Consider the following 22567-nt stretch of genomic DNA (forward strand, 5'->3'; position numbering starts at 1 on the left):
CATCTAAATGGCTTGGCCATCGCTCGCGCCTTTGGAACGACAGGCCACACATCGGCCTTGAACTGGATTGAACTGGCAAAGGTCGGCAAAGCCATGGATGCGCCGCGCCGAGTGAGTTGATTGAGAGCCAAAAGTCGACAAACAAACCAACACAATCACTTCTGGGCTGGGAAACACACACGGCATTCGTAAGCAGACTGACCAACCGATGGGCTATGTCAAAGTCTACTGTAGGAAACGCTCGAGGGGTTCAGGGGTTTAGAATCCAACGGAATCAACCAAAGTCGTAATTGCATTGATTAAACACACGCTGATCGGATGGACGCGTCGTGGTCTGATGATCCGATGGAAACACGGATGGGATTTGCGGGCTAGGCACAACCAGAAACATTCAGGAAGTCAGGAAAGATAAAGTCTATCCTTCTTTAGCTACTTTGACGTGAATTTGAGTGCAAGCATCAGGTTGATGATTCAAAACTCATCAGGTCATCAAGGGGATGATGTTACCAGGGGCAGTGTGGCAGTGTTATGCTTCCCTTTGAATCCTTGGTTGGAACATGGCCAACCCATCACTCCCCCACTCTACCTAACGTAAACTCTTTCTCTTCAGACGTCTGGCCTTTCTCTTCAGACGTCTGGCGCTCTTTTACTCTTTTTTTTATTTTATTCAAGTCAACTGGCTTGTTGCTCCAGCTCAGGGTTCGCTTTCACCTGGTGCACTAGGCCTTGATCCGACGCGCCGCCACACCAGTCGCGCCAGACTGGTACTGCGTCGCGTCGCGCCGCCTCAAAGAACGCGACAACCTCCAGACGTGATATGGTATATATATTCCTCCTCGCAGTCATCCTCTTCCAGCTACTCTCAACCTTTCTTCATCGCCCTCAACTTTGCTCGACTAACTTTGCTTCAACAGTCAACCATGCTGGCCCTCCCGCTCCTTTTCTCCGTCATGGCTGCTTCGGCTGTTGCCTCTCCCATGCCCGCTACCCACGACTTCCTCCCCGCCCGCTACTTGCCCGTCACGCGTGCGGTCGAGAACCTCGGCAACGCCCTCCAGGGACGCCAGGCCGGCACCTGTCGGGCTGGCACTTCTGAGTGTGGTGCTGACGGGTGCTACCCCCTCGATGGTTCCACCTGCTGTGGTGCCGGTAAGTTGGTCCTTGCTTGCTGCCTTGCTTGCTGCCTTGCTTGCTGCCTTGCTTGCTGCCTTGCTTGCTGCCTTGCTTGCTGCCTTGCTTGCTGCCTTGCTTGCTGCCTTGCTTGCTGCCTTGCTTGCTGCCTTGCTTGCTGCCTTGCTTGCTGCCTTGTTTGCTCCTTGCTTGCTGCTTTGCTTGCTCCTTGCTTGATCCAAGTCTCGCTGACCCCCAGATGGCACCTACTGTGAACCCGGCCTCCGCTGCGAACCTGACGGATGCTGCCCCTTCGGCAGGACATGCACCGGTTCGGCGGGCACAAGGACTGTCTCCTTCACTGGTACTGAGACTAGTACCTCTACCGCTCTCTTCGGCGGCGTGTCTAATGCCGCCGCGACCTCGGCGGGTGCTGGCTCGTCGGACACTGGCTCGTCGGGTACTGGCAGCTCCGGCACTGGCTCGTCTGGTACTGGCTCGTCTGGTACTGGCTCGTCTGGTACTGGCAGCTCCGGCACTGGCTCGTCCGGCACTGGCAGCTCCGGCACTGGCTCGTCCGGCACTGGCTCGTCCGGCACTGGCTCGTCCGGCACTGGTTCGTCCGGCACTGGCTCGTCCGGCACTGGTTCGGGTGTCAGTGGCTCCTCCGGCACTGGCTCGTCTGGCGCTGGCTCGGCTGTCAGTGTCGCTCCTGTCTCGGCTCCTACGGTGTCGGGGCCTCCCCCCGCCATGGGCCCTACGTCTGGGGCTGGGACTGTTGCGAGCACTTGCGTCGCCGCGGTGGTGCTCGCAGCTGTTCTCGCCATCGCCGCGTAACTGCCTCCTATCCTCCTCTTCAACCTCGTGGTCCTCCACCTCAAAGGCTGCCTTTCGCCTCGAACAATGATACCTCAATAAGGCACTCGCATCCCCATGAACCATTCATCATACCGTAGTAGATGATGTCGGTAGTGCCTAGGCCCACATGAACACTGCACGAACACTGCACGAATATAGACATGTTCCCTCAAACTGGGTCAGGCGAGTGATGTTGGCGTGTTGGCCCCAAACGCGTGATTGTCTGAGCGTGATTGCCCCATTCAGAGGACGTATCCCGTCCACAACACAGCACTTCTGAAATGCAGCTCCATCCGGCTTGGGCCGTAACGGCGTCGTACGTGAGGCTGACATCACTTGGCAAACAGGGTTGAGGTTGTGCAATCCTGGTTGCGCTCGTTAAGTACATTACCGATAGGGTTCTGTACACCGCCCCCAAAGTCATCGCTTTGTTCCCCACTCCGTTCCTAGTTCTAGTCACATGGTCTACGAGCGTCTATGCTGTCAAACAAAGCGCGACTTTAATCACAAAAAAGTGCAGCAGCAGGTAGCACGACCATCCTTCCGGGGACGACTTGTGTAGTCTCAACGGCGTCAGTAGGCGACCCAAAAGCTCTGGCGCCTGCTGGCTTTTGAATGCCTTGTGGGCGGCACTATGTGGCACTGCCAAACCCCTTGCTGACCCGCGTCTCAGGTGGCCGTCAGCGGCTTCTATCCCGCTTGATCCAGGCTGTTCCCGTTAAGCAGCAGGACTTCCTCGCTCGCAATGTCCTGCAGCCATTGGCATGCAATTTCCCATCCCCTGACTGCCGGCAACCATGGACGCGAGAAACTCGGCTCCATGAAATGCGTATCGATATCGCAAAGTCGGAGTGGGACTGGCGTAACTGAGTCACCAGTGGATCAGCAAACCCCTTGGTATCCGTCACTCTCTTCCCGCCTGCCTCGTTACCGATTTAATACCTGGTAATACGCAATCCGCTTCTAAGCATACAGCGGGATGACGTAAATTACGCTTGAGTGACAAGACACATCCCACTGACTGTACTATGCTTGGCGCCCCTGAAGACAAGGTGGCAAGAACCAATAGGATTTCAAACAAGGTGTCCATAGCTATTAGACGGCGGGTCACTAGTGCGGGCCAACTCTATTGCACAATAACGACAATCAACACCCCCAGGATGCCCAAGATATCTGGGAGGAGAGGGATGGCGGCCGCGGACATGGGACTGACCTCAGGGGGAGAGGTAAATACTGTCGAGACGGCCGCGACCGCGGAAGAAGAAGCCTCGGCGGCGCTCAAGGCGACGAGAGGGACACTGGTGGTCGGGACCGCTACGACCGGGGGAACGGAGGAGGTCGAGGACGATGACGAGGAGGTAGCTTCGGTGGGTATCTGGGCAACGGGAGGAACCACATAGCTAGAGGTCTCGCGCCACTCTGTGGTGGAAGTGGAAGTGGTACGAGTAGTCTGGGGATTGGGCGGAGGGACGTTTTCCTGTCCACCATCGGAGGTTCCTCCACCCCCCGAAGAACCACCAATGGCGCTACAAACCTTGCCGTTGAGGCAGCAACCTCCGCCCTTCAGGCAATACGAGCCGGCAGGGCAGTACCGGCCATTACTGCAGCACATGGCGTTTGTGGACGACGGGTAGCATCCTTGTCGGCCACTCCCGTCGTTGGCCAAACATGGCGACGAACCGCGATCGCAGCACCCGATGGCGAAGCAGTCCTCGTTGGGACCGCAATAATATCCACCTTTACAGCAAGTATTGCCGAACGGCATACACGCCACATTATCGCAGATAAGCATGCCTAAACATTGGCGTTTCTGGATATCCAGACCGCGGGGGTCGATGATGTTAGCCTGCTGCTGGGCTGTTGAGTTGGAATAGAGGTCGGGGAAGCTGTCTTGATACTGCGGGAGGGCGGAGGCTACCACCAGCGGAGCAAAGATAGCGAGGAGAAGCATGGTGGAGGGTAGATTGAAGTGGAACAATGAAGGCTTGTCACGGACAGTGGTCACCACTTTTATAGCACTCGCTCGTCCCAACTTGCCCACCTTGACTGCAATCAACAGCTACCTCGACTCTTCAGATAGTATCCAGCCTTTTCCGAGTGCACTGCTTTATGCTCTGGACGGACTCTTATGCCTCTGGACGGACTCGATAGAGGTTAGGAACGGTAATCGCAGGCACGTAATTTAATGTGTAGTCAGGCAGTGCCGGTAAGCTTAACCCTTCATTAGGCTTGGCAGGCACTTTTTCGGCCCTGGATCTGCCCAGCGTCAGCTGAACGAAACTCATGCCCACCAGAAAGGCGGCATTTGACGTTGTTACGATAATGTATTTTTGACGCCATTGGAGGTTATGTGTTGGGGGGAGGTTCAACAGCTTACCTTCCCAGCACTTGCACTTGCACATCAGCCTGGCGGAGTGTGTGCTCATGAGGCTGGTCAGCTTCCAGTTTCTCACTGCTGTACTCCTGGTGAGCACAAGGAACGGAGATGAGAGGACAGGGTTGAGTGGAGTGGCAGTAGGTTCTGATCGCGTGCCTCGTAAACGGCTGGCAACCCTTGATAGCACAGCTGTGAATGACAGTATTCTTCAAGTCGCCGCATGTGGATATATGGAATGCAGGAACTGTATACTTGGCAGCTTGGCAGAGCACAGCTAATCTCACCACGTGATTGTGGCCCCGCAGAGCTGTTGGCGGAAACTGCCAGTCGCCGAAACGGGATATTCGTCAGAAAACAGATCGCTATAGCTTAGTGGAAGAGCGCGAGGCTCATACGTGTATGATCACCTCGAGGTCCCAAGATCGAGACTTGGTGGCGATAGAGGGCTTGCGCCAACGTTTTGTTGGGGGGCCACCCCACTCCTCGCCCCCATTCAGCTGAGCACGGTGTTCTGGCGTCTGGAGTGGTGCGCATCCCCACGTACGCGCCTGGACAAGGACGATGCGGGCGTGGGCTTGTGACCATGTCCTGCTGGTCGAGGCTGTGTTCGTTCTGGGCAGCGTAGTGCAACTCAGTGATCTGTACATTCCAGCTATTTGTACTACATTTTTCAGTATGACACCGAGTTGTTCTGTAGTTGGATCCAGGGGCAGTGCTCAGGCAAAGAAGCTCAGGGCAGCAGCGGCAGGCCAGAGCGCCCAACCCGCAGTGAGGGCAAGGCCACCAGAAACCGCGCCAGTGGCTGTGGGGACCAGGGCGGAACTCGAGCCAGAGAGGGAAGAGGTACCGCTTTTAGTCGCAGCCGACTGGGACTGGAGGAACGGAGAAGGGAGCAGACCGGCGGCCGACGCAATTCCAGTCTGAGACGGCGGGCCAACAGTGCCATTGTTGATTAAGATGGTAGTGGTATCAATGCTCATGTCTTGGGTTAGGGCCACCAGGGTTGAGACGTACTCTTATCACAGACCTCTCCGAACGGGCAGCACACGTTGGGAAGGCAGTTATAGTTGGCCGGGCAGAGCTTGTGTCAGGCTGCAGTACTGAAGAACATATAACTCACCGAGCCATCTTCGCAGCACACAGCGCTGCCGTCTTTGGGAGCGCAAGAGTCCACCCCACAGAGATCGAAACCCGTCGGGCACATGATCTCGGGCTGGCGGGGCTGGATGTCGATACCCCACGCCCGCGCCTCATGGAAGTTGAGGCGGGGGATAGCAGCGAATGCGGTCGGCGAGGCGATGACCAGAGCGTAGATGAGGCCGACGAGCATGTTGCTTTGTGAGGAGAGTTGAGAGTTGAGAGGTGAGGATGTGAGTTGTTGGTCAGATGAGCTTTATGGGATCGACAAAGGCGGCTGAGGGTGGAAGCGCGGCACGGAGCGCAAGAGTCGGAAGTGCGATGTGGGAACGTGCGTTACACGAAGCACAAGGTGGTGATCTGGGCGTCTCTCCTACCTTTCCACACACCGGAGGCGAGGCTTTGCGGCGTCCATGGCTGTGCAGTATCAAGGGAAGCGACATACACACCTAGCCGAAACCGACTTCCGTAGAGAAGATTGACCGAGGAGCAGGGGAATAGAAGCGAGGGGCACAGATGGGAACACCCAGACATCCCAAGCTTACCGTTGTCCACAATGTCTACGGGGTGTAGATGGCCAGGAAGGATGGGAGTAGGCGACCAGGCTACCTGGGTTGACACCAAGTCAGGTGTTGGCAGTGGGCTACCTGAACGCACCGACAGTGGCCGAAAGTAAACAAGTCGCCAGAGGATGGTGCACTGATTACAGTAGCCTTCTAATCCACGTGACTGTTGATACACGACAAAGCTTCCATTTCCCTCCCACTTCGAGCCATTAGCTACGGATTCTTCATCCATTTGCGCTGACACGGTGGCTATTAATAGCAATCCGTGTCAACCCCACTTGCCACTGCCGTTTCAACAGCGTGAGCGGCCGCGTCCTTGGGACCAAGTCTTCTCAACTTCTGATAGCCCAATCGCCGGGTGAGGGATTCGTTGGTAACGTACCGCATCCAATGAGCCTATCAAGGGTAATTAATCCGACTCTACGGAGTGTATGCATACCACTCCATCAAGTCTGATTTCAAACAATTACTGTGCCATCGAGTTTAGCCGGGTTATCTCAGTTCCGCAGCGCCGTTTGGGCACGTCCGTGCTGACACACAGCAAAAGCGGCAACACTGCTTGGCGCATATATTTATAACTCCCTGCGTTGCTCGACGGCTGGAGTATGGCGACCTTTCCTGGCTTGCTGCTTAAGCCATCAACGCGGCATCTCAGAGTGGCTGTATATCTTACGGTCGGAGCCATCAACCCAACACTTGTCTCTACAGTCAACAATGTTCGCCCCAGCCGTCATCCTCCTCTTACCAACGTCCTCGCCTCTACAGCTCCTAATCCGAGAAACTCGGAGCCAGGGTATACGTCCCAGTCACGCTGCCATGGGGCGTTCTCGAGTTCAGGACGCGCCAAGCCGCCTTTCTGGCAGGGTATGACTGCGGATCCGATACCTGTCACCCCTAGGCGGCCAGTGCCCCGATGGTAATGTGAGTTGCTTCCCCAACAATGGCTGATAATTCTGGCAAACCGGGTAGTCTCTGTAACGATGGGGGACGCTGCCGGGTCGGGAGGCTGTGCGGTGCGTACTCGAAAACACCTGCTTCTTAACGTCTGTTGATCCAAAGCTTGGCATCTTCGCCGACTGCACCACTGAGAACATTAACAGCCTCTGCACAATTTCGTTTCATCCAATTGGTCAACCCCCAAGCTAACCCCACCATCCCGGGATGGCGGTGGGCCTCAGCATTCCTCAAACCTTCCAAAATGCGTGGACAGAAGCGGGGGTGCTATCGCGGTAGATAAGTCTCCACAGAGCTGACCCGCGAGGCGTGTGCAGACTACCCGGAATTTCTAATAGTCTAACAAGGTTAATCAGCCCGCGGCCATCGGGTTCAGAATCACCCACAGCTTACAAGTCCAAGTCTACAGCCAACCCAACTTGGCTGCCAACCCTTCACTCAGTCCAACACCTCGTTGCGGAGAACAAATTCAATACACGACCTGTCTCACGGAGGGCAACATAGCTACAGGAAGAAGCGACACGAGTGCTCCGTCCCTCCTTCAAACACGGGCTTGTGGACTCCCTTCAATCCCGCCGTGAGCAAGGCCGCTGTTCTCGTCCTCCTCACTTGCCTAGCCCACTCGTCTTCTTCAGAGTGGGCGAAGATACAGGTGGGACCTGACAAGCATCAGACCCAGCCCGCAAGTAGTGCAAAAGGCGTGTGGTAGAGCATGACCGAAACTCTGATATGGGCCGCAGAGGCACCACATTCCACCTTATCCAGCCAGCCCATGCGCCCTGAAACCCTCATTCCTGGCATTCTCTTAAACTTGCAAACTAGACAGATACAGGCACTTGCACCACGTCATCTGAAGGCATTGCGCGCCGACACAAATCACGACTACTTATATTTTTCTGTGTCTTCTATATAAACAATGCTAGGTTCAGTTCATATGTCGGAACTTGGTATGGAATGTCTCAACACTACGGAAGTACACTTCAGGGGACGTTCTATTCGCGCATGGAGCCAGGTCGTTCGGTAACACCAAGTTGGGTAATCCGGGCCGACCGGCAGTGGCAAGAGCAGAGCGCACTGCGCCTTGAGGCTGTGCAATGAAAGGCTGTGATCTGTTACGCTTTCACCTGACGCGGTCACCTGCATCCAGGAATGAGGTGACACAGTTATGGCTCTGTTAGGGCAAGGTTACCTTAGTGCGTGTGTGTCGTACGTCAGTAGCGCGGGAGCCTGGTGCATTGGGTGACTGCGAAATGGACAGCTCGAGGTCACTATCCTGCCATTTGCAAAAGTGGCAATGTCCTGGCATTGTGCTCCTATGGAATGGGCGGTGGAGGGTGGATGGCGGATACGGTAGAATTGGGGGTACAACAAGATGGTGCTATCTACCGGATAAATGCAAGAGATGTCAAGGGCTTGGAGATTGAGAATCAAGAAACAAGAAAGCATTTGCAGCAAAACTGTAGCGCCGAAGCGCAACTTGTGAATGCTAGCTCGTGGGAAAGGCGAGCATAGGAATGGCGCCAATCAGAGTCATGGCGGCAGTGAAGATGATGAGGACGCCAAAGTTGGTGTCACCGTACGCACCTCCGGCGCCGCGGAAACCGTCAATCTTGAGGAGGGCGGTCGAGATTGGGCCAGAAGTAAAAGCGCCAATACCCTTGAGACTGATGAACGCGCTAAACGCAATCTGTGGGACGGCGGGGTCGTCACGCGCAATCGTCGAAATCATGCGCGCCCAGAATCCACACAGGCACTGGCCGGTTAGGCCCCACACAATCACAAAGCCCGTGAGGGCGCCCGCGCTCGTCCCGAAGCCCCAGAGACCGGCACATGCTGCGGCGGCGACGACAGAGTACGCAAATACCGAGTAGCGGGGCTGGACGTAGTCGCTGATTGAGCCTGAGACGAGGTTGCCGATCACGCTGACGCCGTTCATCATTGCCACTAGGGCGGCGGGGGAGGGGGTTTTGATGCCGACCTGCCTGGCGTAGGACGGGGTCCATAGAAGAGGGATAAAGTTGCCAAGGGACGAGAGGGTCATGAATGTCGTTCCGATGCACCACGCACGTGTGCGAACGAATACCCAGTCGGGCTTTGGGCGGACACGTTTCTTGATTGCACCAACGCGGCGCACGAGCGGTACACGCCGCTTTGTGAAGAACAGGCCGGCCGCTACGAGGATGCAGTAGCTCACGGCGATGGACAGCATCGTTGCGCGGTATCCAAAGCGGTGGAGCAGCGCCGTAACGACGAACGGGTAGATGGTGCCACCTGCGCCCGTGCCGCCGTACATGATACCTGTGGCTAGGCCGCGCTTGGCCACGAACCACTCGAAGATGTTGGTCGCGCATGGGAGATACGTGGCTGTGGTCAGCCAACCTCGCCACAAATCTTACCTGCTGAGCACGGGTACATGACGCCCATTGTCAGGAGTAGATGCCAGGGCTGCCGTCAGTTCTGGGCCTGGACTGGGTCGGCGGCGAATTCCGATGGTGTGGCTGCGGAGGGTTTATGCTACATAGCGCAACAACTTTTTTGCCCTGCCTTCCATCCGCTTTCCGAGCCCCCCGTCCGGTCACGACGGACATACCTTGGTGGCATACGCAGACGCGATGAGCCCAGACGTCGACAAGGCCAAGCCCGCAAGCTGTATCTGGCGCTCGTACCAGGGAAAGGCCGCGAACAGCCTGGCGTCAGCATACCGATTCGGAACGCCCCGATCAGGCACCGGGTTGAGCGCTCAATCCAATTGCCCAGGAAACGTGGCGACTCGCACTCACGGTCCAAGAAGCGCGCCAGAGAAGAAGAGAAGGCCGGTCTGGAGGGTGGAGGCGAGAGTGAGTGTGCTGGTGGCCTCTGGCCCGAAGAGCGTTGAGACCCAGTACTCATGAAACACGCCGACTGAATACGGGAGGCCCCAGATAACCGCCTCAATGCATGTCGCAGCAATGAGGAAGCTCCATGCCTGTGCACCACGGTCGACGGGTGGGAGAGCCACGATCGTTTCTTCAGTCGCGCCAGCATCGTGTTCCGTGTCGCTCCCAAACGGGTCTGGTGCTTCCCCGGGAGTAGGGGGAAGGGAGTGCGCAAGACCAGGCGCAAACGGATCGGGGGTGGGGATAGAAATGCCTTTGGAGGGCGTGTCGGGAGGCGTGATAGGTGCCACTGGCATCGGGGTGAGAGCGAGACTTTTGAATGCGAGTGGTGAATCTGCACTCCGGGAAGACCGCCGCGACGCGCGAGTCATGGCCGGCTCGATCGAGGCCTCGAGCACCTCGTCGTCGTCCTCAACAGCGTTGTCGACAGGTGTCATGGCGGTCAAGCCGAAGGGCGCGGGCGCAGCGCCAGCCGACGAACGGCGGCGGATGCGGTCCAACTCGTACGCGGTAGTGGTGGCCTCCGACTCCATGTGAGCGATAGTGGTGGGAAAGAGCGAAGTCTCTCAGATAAATGACCATCACATCACACTTCATCACCCTCTCACTTCCCCTGTTGGCCACCCGCTACCATTACAGATTTTGCTATCTGCAACCTTTCAGGCTGTTCAGGTATGCTCGGCATTATGAGAGAGCATCGCAGGGACGTGTTCAGGCTGCTTTGAGTGGCAACGATTGAAAATCACTGCATGCTGGCAAACCCTGTGGCGCGCAGACGTCTGCCACTTGCCGGAACGCAGAAGCGGGTGCGGGGTAACGACAGACTAAGACCGGGTCTAGATTCTGGATCACGCGTCTTATAGAATAGAGAGGTGGCCCGCAGGGATTGTAAGCGAAAGAGAAGTGGCGGCCGAGGGACACCGACAGTTGCCGAAGCTCTCCGGGGTTTCCACCTGAAGGGAAACGCGGCTGTTTGGAGCAAGAGCCGAACCAGGCCGAGGAATAGAGGAGCAGTGCGGGGAATGTGGGTCGATACGATGGCTAGGCCTTGGTGGTCTCACATCACGGTGGTCATCAGTGAGCAGTGGAAGGCTAGTTTTGGTTCATGTCAAATTGTTGGACCAGATTGAGTACGTGCCTGGTGGAACACGCAATCACATGCCCACCCCTCCATTCCGCACCTGCGTACTGCAACATTCCTCACCGAGAACACGCGGCCCCAGCCGAGACCATAGTTGAAAGTGCGGTCAGTGACGCCGTCCGTTAGTCCATCAGTCAACCAGTACATCAGCCTCGTCTCTCGCTTCAGAATCCATAAGCACAGCCCTGGAAGCGTGAGCTAATGATCTCAAACCAGTTGCTCGTCTAGCCTGTTAATCACCGTGAAATAGGTGGGGACATTGCGCCGATCGAGCATGGAGTCATCCAGGAACGCAACTACACCCTGGAATATGTCCGAGAGCTGGATCACGGCGGCCGTGACGTTGGACAAAAGAGACGTGTTGATCTTCTTAGGCGCCTGATCCGCTCGCGGTTGCAGCTCAAGAACGGTGGGAGTGCTATCGCCCAGCTTCTCGAGCATGCGACCCTTCTTGGCTGGGCGCTGGCCTTCACGAACGAGACCGGATGAAATGATTACACGCGGCTTGGATGGCTTGGAGACAACTGAGGTAATACGTGTGACACGGGGTCAACAGGTCCTCCGAGCGTACAGCCAGAGGGACGCGCCCCGCTTCCGACTTCTCCAGAGTGTGGATCTTCTCGGGGTGCACTTCGTTGGAGGTGACAGGGTCTATACCACAATCCAGACCCAAGCGCTCGGCTTTCTTAACTTGCTCTGTCAAGTCCTCCACGTAAGGCTGGCGCATTGCCCTGCCGGTAAGCCCCATAGAGCTGTTCACGGACCGGATATTCCACCCTTCGGCGGCTTCACCTTCCCTCACCACCTTGCCCACCACCACACACTCACGCAGCCACGATGACTGCATAAGAATGACCGGTAATTCCGCCGCGCGGCGGACAAGAGCGTACGCTAAGAGGTCCTCGAACGTCCAGCGGTATGGCTGACGCCATTCAGCAATGTTAATCAAAGGATAGTTGGCCGGGAGGACGTAGGAGAGATACTTGCGGCACGCCGGAACATGTAGAATGACGTGTGTAGGGGGAAGGGTGCATAGAATGGGTGGCTGATCACGAGGCGGCTGTGTTCCTGAACTGTCAGCAGGACAGGGGAAGGCGGAAAAGGAATCAAGCTGACTAGACCGTGGGTCGAGGGAAGGTAAAGGAAGGTTGTGCCAGAACTCACGCGAATGAGAGCGAGGTCGGCGTTGTTCATTTGTTCATGTGTCCACTTGCTCAGTGCGATTACCGCCGTTATGCTACCGTTGACTCGGTGAGCTTTCCTCCCGTCATTAGTATTGTCTGCAATGAACGAGATGAGTCGACTGCAAAAATGGGTTGGCCACCCAGTGGGTTGAAGGAAGGTGGATGGCCAGACGACATTCCCCTGGTACAGCCCCGGCCGCCGTTGCTTTCCCATGCTTTCCACTGGTACATACATGTCGCGTTGTAGAAACGGCGCTGTCGCCGTGCCAAGCGCCTTGTGATCGTGAGTATGTGGGTAGCAAGAATGGGCCCTAGATGGTTGACAAGTGTGCCTGGGCAGAATGCCAACATGGCCAGTGCGATCGGGCGTAACGAGGCCGGGTCTGAATGGAGCTGCAGCTGGTATGCATAATGTATCGCGTGTCCATGTGTCCCGTAGACCACAACGCCGGGAACTGTGGTGAAGGGCGCGAGAGTGGTCCGTCAGTTGTGAGCGTTTCAGGCTGCTTTCCGCACGCCCGCGTCGCGTCCTCCTGCAATGCAATAATGTACATGTCTAATGCCGGATGGGATGCGCCCAGCGCGGAGATTAGGCCGTAACCTCAGCCAGCTTGGCCAGCTCGCTCGTGAGGGCCGTGTCGAACTCGGCGTCGCCCTTCCTTAACGCGCCCTCAAAGTCGACGAGCGAAAGGCGCGGCCCCGAAACCATAATATTGCAGAGGTTGACGTCGTTGTGAACAACGCCAGCATCGTGCAGCTGGTCGTAGGCAGAACGGATCGCTTCTCTATCTGTCAGTGTACTGTTGGACGGAGCTTCGCCAGGGCAGGGGAATACGCCACGGATTGGGTGCTTGGGTCCGCCGAGCACAATCAACCTTGCTGGGCACACTTCTGCGCGTCTGTGCTGGTTCTTGGTCCAGGCACAGTCCGAGCTACCTCTCATCTCAAGCTTGGCGCTCGCACTCACGTGTAGTCCTTGGCCTGCGCCCAGTCGCGCACCTTGGCCTGCAGGCTTTCCCCGACGTCCTCCACAGCCAAGACAAGCAACTCGTAGTCAGGCCGGTAATCCGACTTGGATGGGCACGTTCCCCGCCACAGCCCGTAGAAACGTGGCACCACGGTTCCCTGCAGCCCCTCGAGCTCGGTGTAGAGGCGGGCTTCGCGCTCCATTGCCCCACGACGGTCCGGGACGTCGTCATCGTTCAGCTGGTGCTCGCCTGCGGCGAGCCAGGGGTCGCAGATCTTGGCGACCACTGGCTTGTCGCCCAGGAGAGCGTGATAGACGTCGTAGCTCCGCCCCTGTCCACGGAGCGTGAGGAGGGTGAGGTTTGGGGAGGTGGGGGGTCCAACGAGCGGCTCAAAGACGTAGGGGCGCCCGCGCTCGAGTTCGGCGCGCCTCCCAGGGCGGAATGTGGGGCCGGCGACGATGTCGAAGGCTGCGGACATTGCGTGATGGCGTGATTGCCTGATGAGTGAGGGGTAAGTTGTGGAGAGAGAGTTGAGCATGGGCCCACCTTGAACACAAGATCTTGACTCGTCGTTCGGACCTTGCCGATCATTTCTAGCCACGAAATTTGATTCCGGAAGATACACGTGGCCATGACGTAGATGCCATTACGTCGTCCCTTATCGATGTGGCTGATGCTAATCAACCATTCTAATGAGGCGAGGACGCGACTGTCTTCAGCGTCCTTGGCCCTCAAGCCCCACCCGTCAAGCAATTATATTCATCCATGACCAGCATCTCGAGGATCACGAGCAGAAAGCCGCACCTCTCACTGCAGGGGTATGCAGCTTTCTTGATCTGCGTGAAGACTTTCTGGCGAATGACGTGCGGCAGAGAACTGACCTGCTGCAGTTCCCACTGTACCCCACAATTAACACCATGCTTCAAACTCGCAGAAGCCTATTCCCGTTACCCGAGCGCCCTGAGTGAAACGGAGGTAACAATGTATGAACTGGAAAACCTTCGACGCTAAAGATGTCGATGCAAAGCTGGTGGAGCCATCATCATGATGTTATGTTTAGCGGTTAATCACTTGGAGGCAGGTGCTTCGTCGGCTCCTCCGAGTGTGTTGAGGCTCTGCGCTATGGAACTTAGGAATAATCGTCATAGACTTCTGTTGTGTCGCGGGCAACAGTTGATGGCCGCCGAAATCCAGCACGTGGGCGCATCCTTCTGCGCTTCGCGGTCCGGATGAGGAACAAATTAAGAGCCTCAGAAATGGCACCGACGAGGCACTGGCGAGGGCCAGGTGAACTTTGGATAACGTGGTGATTAGACTCGCTTGTCCTCTCTTCTCCTTCCTCTCTCCTTCCCTTCATCGAGCCGAGACAGAACTATCAATGATACTGGCCGCCGTCGTCTTCCTGGCCGGTGAGTGGGCCCAATGTGCTCTGCGGTGGCGTGGGTTCCTGCTGACTGCAGTCATCGTTGCGGGAAACCCTTCCAACCTTGTCAGGTCGGCTGCGGGATATGTGCCAGGCGCAAGTACTGGTGGCCCGATTACGACAAGCCCGGCTACTCTGTGTTCGCCAATCCTGCCGACGACGAGAACCACTGCGGCGCCGGCAAGTATGTCTAGCGTGTGCTTTGGGAACGAACGGCTTCAGGCGTCTGCGGGACCTGCCGGGCGGGCCCAGCAGTTTGTTATGATTTCATCTGGAGCTTCTGCACGGACCTGAACAGGAGTAGATTGAACTGCGGCAGGTGCGGTAACCGAGTACGTCCTATCAAAATAGAGCTGACCAGTGCTCGAGCGGTAAATGTAGAGGCGGCAAACGTGTAGAGTGCAGCGAAGGCCAAATAGGCTGCTTGGACGAGTGTACCTGCGGCGGGTGCTGATTATTCGTAAGGCCGAAAGGGTATGTGCTGACCAGTGCGAGAGCAGCGTCTGCAAGGACGGCAAGTGCGGGCTGTGCAGTTGGGGTCGTAACTGTGCCGCTGAGTCCTGGACATTGAATGAGGGATATTGCGCAGAGATCTGTGAGGCTCGAAACTGAAGAGCTGCGAAGAATGCGCATCATGCATCGCGTCGTCCTAGGCCTGTTGTGAGATTGCAGTTAGTCGCGTGCTCTGTCCTCACTCAACAGTGTATCGTACATTAGTGGCCCAAGCGCAGCTTCTCCGTCGTTGGGCCTACAGCCCCCTTCGCCATCCCCCCAATGAGTTCTATTAACTCGTCAACCGCCGCAGGGTCCGTCTGGTGGTGAACAACCAGCCGGTTCGACCGCACTCTGATTCCCCTCTCCGCTGCGGCCTTCTCCACTTCATGTAGGGGGACGCCAGCCGCAGCAGGGTCGAAGAACACCATGCTCGTCTGGACGGGCAGGAAGATCCTGCACCCCGCCTCCTGCAGACCTGCAGCCAGGCGATTCGCCAGTTCGTGCGTGTATCCGAGGCGAGGAAAATGATGGGTCACAGCCCAGTCTGCAGCGGCCACGAGAGGGCCGGATTGGCGCCACGCGCCACCAAACATCTTCCTAAACCAGCGTGCTCGCTGTATCACCTCCTTGCTCCCTACCAGCACGCTGAATTAGCCATAACCGATCAAGAGCTCACCTGCCAACTGGGGCACCGATGCTTTTCGTAAGACACAGGCTAATCGTGTCGAACGGGGCACACACCGCGCTGAGTGCCTCCGTGATGTTCTCCTCGCTCGCCTCCTTACCCTCCAGAGCGGCCGCCGCGGCATTCCACGCGCGTGCGCCGTCAAGGTGCATCTTTATCCCATGCTGGTCCGCGAGCTTGCGCACACCCCACGCCACTTCGTTGGGCACGACCACCCCATCCATCGTGTTCTCGAGCACGATAAGGCGGGTAGGAGCCATGTGAATGTCATCTCCGAGCTGGAGGACAGGCTCGATATCCTCCGCGGTCAAATAGAGCCCATTCTCAGGCAATGCTGTATGGGTCGTGGCCTGTGAGAACAGAGCTGCGCCCCCCGCCTCGTTCAGGAAATGGTGAGCGCGGCCATCCACTACCACCGAATGCGGGGGTTGCGCGAGGAGGGACCGCACGGCGATCTGGTTGGTCCCCGTGGCTGAGGTGCAGAGGAGCCCCGCTTCCTTGCCGGCCAGGCGGGCGACACGGGCCTCAAACGCCACCGTGTCGGGGTCCTCGAGCTCGACGTCGTCACCCCTCGTCGCGCGGATTCCCGCAATCAACTGCGCGTCGGTCGGGATCGTGATCGTGTCGGCTAACTGTCAGATGATGTGGGTGAGATGGAAGAGGAGGACGTACTCCGGAAGTCGCGTGAGACGGAACGCAGGCGCTGGACGTTTACTTTACCCCCCACGTCGGCGATCACATCCTTCTCAGCCAGCCACTTCAGTTCCCCGGCGGCTGTGGAAATGCAGCGAGTCGCACTCCGCCGTGTCGCGGAAACGTAGGCACCGGAAAGTCGTTTGAGTCCAAACATGAGTTGTTGGTGTTCTTAATTGCTGTTATTCTGTCGTTTCCGGACCAGATCCCCCCACCTCCACCAGCACATGTTCCCTGACGGACTTCGGTCATCTCCGCGACGGCAACGAATACGTACAGGGAATAATCGAATCGGTAAAACCTAATCACCAGTAGATTAAAGCCCTTGATGCACAGAGTGGGGCAGCTCCTGATGCCGTTGCAGGTAGTGTTGGATGTGAAGAAAAGATAAGTTGACTGGGGCCGTTAACAGTCCAACCTCGCATGACTCGTCGTTCCTGCTTGGGGTTGCGTGCGCCTCATTCTGGAGATCATCCTGGAGGGTCATGGCAGGCACCCGAACATGCGAACATGATCCTTTCTCTGGCCAGCGCTCACCACACATCTGATGGGGGAGCGGAAAGGAAACATGAGGAGGCCGCATGGGGTTGCGTGCTCCGCAATTCAGTCAGTCTGTATTGCGCGCGTGCCACGAAGCGTTGGCTAGTCTGCATCCATGGCCGAGCCAGTAGGGAGCTCGGTGGGTTTGGTCTCATGCCAGAGCTCATCGGACGTATCCCCGACAGTGCAGGACGAAAAGGCCCAATCGCCGAAAGTGGAATGTCAAAAGTTGGACGTTGATGAGAGCTCTTTGAAAGGGTTGGGACAATGAGACGACAGGAGATGTTTGAGGGTGAATGGAAAGCCCGCCCCCAAGGTCTTCTGTTAAACCTTAACTAGCGACATGAATCGACCCAGACGTCCGGTGTCATGGGATGGGAGACATGATGGGTGTCTAGCTCGACTTGTGAGGAAACGTGGGTCCACCTGAGTCAATTGGTGAACGGTGTTTGGTATGGCTGCGACTTTTACCCCTCCAATTGAAGGGTCAGTCACCCCTCTGACATCAGCAAATCAAAATCAGGCGCGTGGGTCGCGAATCTCATATTTACAGATTTGGACTGAATTCAGCAATGACAGCACCGGATAAGCATATCAAAGTCCCGTGTCGAGTGTCTGGCTGCAAAACACTACCATACATCATGCACAGGGATTACGGAAATGGCTGTCACGCTGGAGGGTGAGGCAGTGCTGTGCTTGTAAAATAATAGGTTAGCAGTGCGGGAGCTTGAATTGACTCACCTGGAATCGGCACGTCCAACCACGCCCGCAGCGGGTGACGGGACCAGGGTACCGGCTTTGTTACAGGTGGGTAAATTGGTGAGTATATCAGATGTCGGAACTGCTGCTTATCTGGCAAGCTGGCAAGAGGATGCCGGTCATGCCGGAGAGAGGGAGCGCGTGAGAACTCGTGAGAACAATTTGGATGTCACGATTAGGAAGTGAGACCAGAAAGTTGTGACATGTGAAGAAAGCAGGTGTGCTGCTGCCGATCCCGTTGTAGCCGCCGCCGGGTCACACTCCGGGTCACTCCGTGACATCACGTCAGTGCGCCGGATCATTGCGGGGCAATGCACAACGCTTGGCCTCGATGAAGAGCTGGAACTATTCACACGAGAAGAAGTGTGCACCACATGTAACGTCGAAGGCACTACTCCCACGATGCGACAGCCACATGGTCGGTCTTCCATTTCCCTTAGTGGGACTGCAGCTAATTCTGAATGGTGGAGTCTAAGCGAGATGAGTCGCAGCTCGAGTATCATGAAATGGGTGTAGTAGCACTGTATGTAACCCTGTACTCGTGGACAACCAGGGAGGGCCGGGCCGGTATGGCAAAATCATAAAGCCTGCGTGGTCTGTGTCGTACGAGCAATAGCCTACCTGAGTGAGACCCCGCACTCTCCAACCCGTGTAGCAGTCCATGTAGCCCAGGGGCTAAATTCGTTGACCACAACAATGCATTATGTATTCCAGAGGATAGATAGATAGATAGTAAATGATGCCACTACAATGCGCAAAAGACCCAAAATTGCTCCGCCCGCGGAGGTATGCACATACAAACATGATGAGAGGTGTGGTTACGCGCACACGGCGGAGACGAGGTTCCAGTGACGCGGCGAGCGAGGGATGCCGCCGCGGCGCACCTGCCGTGGGGGAGTGCAGGGAACCTCGGGCTCGGGCGTAAGAGGAGCAACCTTCTGGGGAGTGGAGAAGCTGGGGCCAAAGGCCTCGTCAACGTCCATGTCCATGTCGTCCTGGGCAGAGTGGTCAAGGAATGGGTCGGCGTCGAAGAGGAGGTCCTGAAGGGCGGTGGAGGCACTAGGTATCAGCATGAGGGTTGCGTGGATGAACTGTATCCAAATGCAAGTGAAAACTCACCGGTGGATTGATGCCCTGGCGAACGGCGTAACCCGGAAGGGGAGGTCGTCGGACGACACAGCCGGAGCAGAACCAAACACACCGGGCGCGGCCGTAACCGGGCTAGGAGTGTGAGGAGTGAGGGCGCGGCGCCGCTGGTGAAGTGGTGTTGCTGGGGGAGCAGAGATGGCGACCTGGATCTTGAACGGCGTTACGGGCACCTCGGTCTCGATGGTGCCCTCGAGGTAGGCCTTGCGGAAGCGGGCGGCGGGGCTTGGGGAAGGGGGAACGACAGTCTTGCTCTGAGGAGTCTGGGTGCGGGTAAAGCGAGGAGTCGGAGGCAGGAGAGCGGTGGAGAAGCGCTGGCTTGTCGGCGTGCTGGGCTCGGCCGACTCGAACGATGCGTTTGATGGCGAGTTGACGAGCTCCGGGGTCGCGAGGAGGGGCTCAAAGGAGGCGTTCTCGGCCTGGATGTCAGCAGGTGGGGCGAGAAAAGTGCGAAGTGGGGTGTGGTGGGGGTGAGGTGTGGGGAGACGAGTGCGAGAAGGGCTAAGAGGGCCAAGAGGGCGAGGAGGAATGGGGGACTCACGCTCTGGCGGGCACGCTTGCGGGGAATGGTGGGGGGCGTCATGAGGTAGGAGGTCATGGTGAGGGAGTGTTGCTGTGTGTTTTGGTGTGTTGATGTGATGCTGATGCGATGAGATGAGATGAAAGACAGTCGCGATGGGGTTCAAGTGACATCGAGTGTCCGCCTTTTAATCTGCATCAAAAAGTCAAGCGCGTCCATCTATGCTGTGACGACGAGGACAAAGCGAGTACTGGCTCAGTCCTCGGGTCCGCTGCCTACTCGCACTGATTGCCTGCCTGCCTGCTTGCCTGGTTGGTGTGGTCACCGTGCCTTTGTTCGTCCCTCTGGTTTACTGGCCTACAGGGGAGGTCCTAAGGCTATCAAGTGAGAACAACGGGGAGCAAAGTCGCCACCAGGGATTGCACCTTGAGGACATTACGCAGGGTCTCATACCGGAAGACGACGCCACGGCACGGCCAAAGTTCCCCTTTGAAAACCTGAACAGGTTGCGTCCATTGCCCTCATGACTCAAACTGTGGCCTAGTATGGTCAAGTTGGGACAAGTGGGCACTCACAAAGTCCAAGTCGAGCGTTTGAGCATTTCCATCTCTAGCTACCATGCCGTCCTCTTCTGCCCTGCAAGCTTGGGCCAAACTTTAAAAACATCACCCTTGGTCCCCTGCTGTTCGGCGCCACACGTCTGACGGTCCGTGCCATGGGGGACATGGGGAACGGCTTCTTGCATCTCATGAGCTCCTCTCCTCTCCCACAAGCCTCGAGTACTACACGCCGCTAAGCAGCCTAAGCGACCGTGCAAGATCGGGGCCCGGGCGCATCGCATAATTGGCATCTCCATTTCTCGATCTCGCAGACTCAGCCTCATCGCGTGGCGTAGTATTTCGTACCCGTGTCTGAATGCTAATGATTAATCCCAGCTAATGTGCTTGCTCTACGGGAATGAAACGGTGTGATTTTACCTTACCGCGCGGGAGATAATGAACGCCCCATTTAATGTGCGGAAAGTTTGCACCTAGGCACGAGGCTGCCATGAGACGAGACGACTCACCCAGCAGTCTTGGACTGTTGTTGTGCTTACGTGCCGCACTCCAGCCGCCAGACACCCGCTCGTTGCGTCTCGGATTCGGTGGCGTTGGTTGGGAAGGGTTATGGGTATACCAAGCCGCGCCGCCCATTGGCTTGGACGGGGAACAAGGGATTACTAGGGAGGAATGGTGGCGCACGCCCGGATCGCTTCCTGGGCCTGGCATGATGCAACTTCTGTACAGGGAACCTCAGCCGCACCACTGTCATGGACCCGAGTACATTTTCTGGTAGCCACTCGAATACGGCGCACATGCCGTCACAAAAACGCCCCGTTCGAATATTTCGCCACCTCCAAATGCTTCTCCATACATGCCGACCTTCCGGAAGGCACACGATTGCGGATGCTCCACAGCTTGGGTCACGATCTCGTTAGCGAGGCGGGAGATCGTATTCCTTCCCAATCTCAACGTTGGGTCATCTGCATGTTTTTGTGTATCCCGATTGCGTTCCGGCGCACGGGTACTCGGGCAACCCGAGTGAGCCGTGCGCAGGAACGGTGCAACCGACAGAGGACAAGCATGCCAACAATGAAGCTGTGTGAGGAAAACCAGTCGCGTCCACTCAGGACCAGTCGGCTTCGAGCACGCCCCAAACAACCCTGACCGCTTCGCACCGAATTCACATTTCTGACAATGTCCCAAACACGCACATGGTCAGTCAAATCACCGACGACAACCTTTGTCATGTTGGCGCAAGGCTTGGCTTGCCGGACCAGGCTTGGCATCACTGCACTCGGCGGTAGCCGAAGCTCCGTTTGGCCACTAGTGCACTAGTGCCTAGTCTCCAGGGCCTGATCCTCGCCCAGTTACGACTGTTTGCTCCTCGAGCATCAGCACAAAAATGAACAATATGTACGACAAAACTTTGGGTCGCAGAAATGCTCCATGGGCATGACTCTGGCGCGGCAATGCACGATCATGATTTCCCCGAAGCCCACCCACGCGACGTTGTTGTGGGAAAGCTAGTGTCACGGCGACCTCGGATGATGACGCCGAACGCCGAACGTGAGCGTGATGATGAAAAATAGTGTGGGAGCGTTATCATTCCCACTTCTCACGCTAGCAGTGTCCACTCATAATCCATGAGTCCAGGTCGGGTGACAATGGCATCAAGCTCACAACAGTTCCTCCATGCAAAAATCGTCGACTGCCCATATCTGGCTGAACATTGATGGCTGGACATGCCGCTCAAGGCCCCTACAAATCGCCGCCCTTGTCCGCATGAGCGGCGCATTCCGTGGCGACATGCTGGGTCGAACCGAGGATTTTGGGGGCTGATGGTGGTGGAGACCCAGAAGTCACCGCGAATTGTCTACCGTTTCAGCCCCATGGGGCTGCGCCTCTGATCTTCCCCAATCGTACTTGTCGTCCAGTGGCTGTACTGGGGGCCAAGTGGCGCGTTCCACTCCTCGTCCAAGCCCCAATCATGATCTGATCTTCTTAGGAGGGCGTCGTTGTCTTCTGATTCTCGGGGGTTTAATGATGCGGGAAAAGTCGTGTGCAAGCCACGGCAGCGGGACAGGTGATATCGAGTGGCGGTGAGACATCTTCGGAGGACGCAGGCTCGTTCCGCTGCTTTGTCCTCTGTGGCGTTATTTTCGCTCCCGCTTCCGAGTGCCGTCTGGTTCGGATGGACAGCGTACCGTGTGCTGACGGCATGCCGGGCACATCAGCCTCGCGGACCAAATTACAAAGACGCCACATTCCGTGCCGTGCGCAAACGCAGGGTTACTGGAACCGATCAGATCACGGACCACGGATCGGGGCTCGGACATACAATGACAGGCCACAGGCACGCGCACTGACCGGCATGGTGACGGATGGTGACTTCTCGATGGAGCAGGTTGGCGCTGGTGTTTGCCGATCTCGGCCCGTGTCTTTCGGAAGCACTCGCGCCAAGATGTAACCACAATCTGAGATGCGATCAGAGATATCAATTCGAGCAGTCGCCGGAACCAGTCGACTTGCAATGGAGCGATATGCGGTATGCGATATGCGGTCTCAGGCAACTATCACGCAGTCGCCGGGACCA

At 56.9% G+C, this 22567-nt stretch overlaps 7 protein-coding genes across 7 annotated transcripts; 1 reads left to right on the forward strand and 6 right to left on the reverse strand.

Annotated features, from left to right (window-relative positions):
• Positions 1–920: 920 nt before the first annotated feature.
• Positions 921–1947, forward strand: CcaverHIS019_0410120 (uncharacterized protein; the record flags this gene model as incomplete). Its single annotated transcript, XM_060600910.1, has 2 exons — positions 921–1149; positions 1370–1947. The coding sequence occupies 2 exons, from the start codon at positions 921–923 to the stop codon at positions 1945–1947; spliced, it is 807 nt and encodes a 268-aa protein (XP_060457457.1).
• A 3114-nt stretch (positions 1948–5061) lies between these two features.
• CcaverHIS019_0410130 (uncharacterized protein) lies at positions 5062–5675 on the reverse strand (the record flags this gene model as incomplete). The annotated part of the gene is made up of 3 exons (XM_060600912.1): positions 5062–5327; positions 5360–5426; positions 5466–5675. The coding sequence occupies 3 exons, from the start codon at positions 5673–5675 to the stop codon at positions 5062–5064; spliced, it is 543 nt and encodes a 180-aa protein (XP_060457458.1).
• A 2813-nt stretch (positions 5676–8488) lies between these two features.
• CcaverHIS019_0410140 (uncharacterized protein) lies at positions 8489–10411 on the reverse strand (the record flags this gene model as incomplete). Its single annotated transcript, XM_060600913.1, has 4 exons — positions 8489–9366; positions 9399–9447; positions 9593–9689; positions 9783–10411. 4 exons carry the CDS (start codon positions 10409–10411, stop codon positions 8489–8491), a joined length of 1653 nt encoding a protein of 550 aa, XP_060457459.1.
• An 815-nt stretch (positions 10412–11226) lies between these two features.
• On the reverse strand, positions 11227–12213 carry CcaverHIS019_0410150 (uncharacterized protein; the record flags this gene model as incomplete). The annotated part of the gene is made up of 4 exons (XM_060600914.1): positions 11227–11543; positions 11848–11941; positions 12073–12087; positions 12184–12213. The coding sequence occupies 4 exons, from the start codon at positions 12211–12213 to the stop codon at positions 11227–11229; spliced, it is 456 nt and encodes a 151-aa protein (XP_060457460.1).
• A 579-nt stretch (positions 12214–12792) lies between these two features.
• On the reverse strand, positions 12793–13649 carry CcaverHIS019_0410160 (uncharacterized protein; the record flags this gene model as incomplete). Its single annotated transcript, XM_060600915.1, has 2 exons — positions 12793–12988; positions 13171–13649. The coding sequence occupies 2 exons, from the start codon at positions 13647–13649 to the stop codon at positions 12793–12795; spliced, it is 675 nt and encodes a 224-aa protein (XP_060457461.1).
• Positions 13650–15307: 1658 nt separating this feature from the next.
• Positions 15308–16624, reverse strand: CcaverHIS019_0410170 (uncharacterized protein; the record flags this gene model as incomplete). Its single annotated transcript, XM_060600916.1, has 3 exons — positions 15308–15734; positions 15766–16402; positions 16447–16624. The coding sequence occupies 3 exons, from the start codon at positions 16622–16624 to the stop codon at positions 15308–15310; spliced, it is 1242 nt and encodes a 413-aa protein (XP_060457462.1).
• A 1960-nt stretch (positions 16625–18584) lies between these two features.
• CcaverHIS019_0410180 (uncharacterized protein) lies at positions 18585–19510 on the reverse strand (the record flags this gene model as incomplete). Its single annotated transcript, XM_060600917.1, has 3 exons — positions 18585–18825; positions 18886–19331; positions 19454–19510. The coding sequence occupies 3 exons, from the start codon at positions 19508–19510 to the stop codon at positions 18585–18587; spliced, it is 744 nt and encodes a 247-aa protein (XP_060457463.1).
• Positions 19511–22567: the final 3057 nt, after the last annotated feature.

This window comes from Cutaneotrichosporon cavernicola (genome assembly GCF_030864355.1).
Source record: "Cutaneotrichosporon cavernicola HIS019 DNA, chromosome: 4".
NCBI classification, from domain to species: Eukaryota; Fungi; Basidiomycota; class Tremellomycetes; order Trichosporonales; family Trichosporonaceae; genus Cutaneotrichosporon; species Cutaneotrichosporon cavernicola.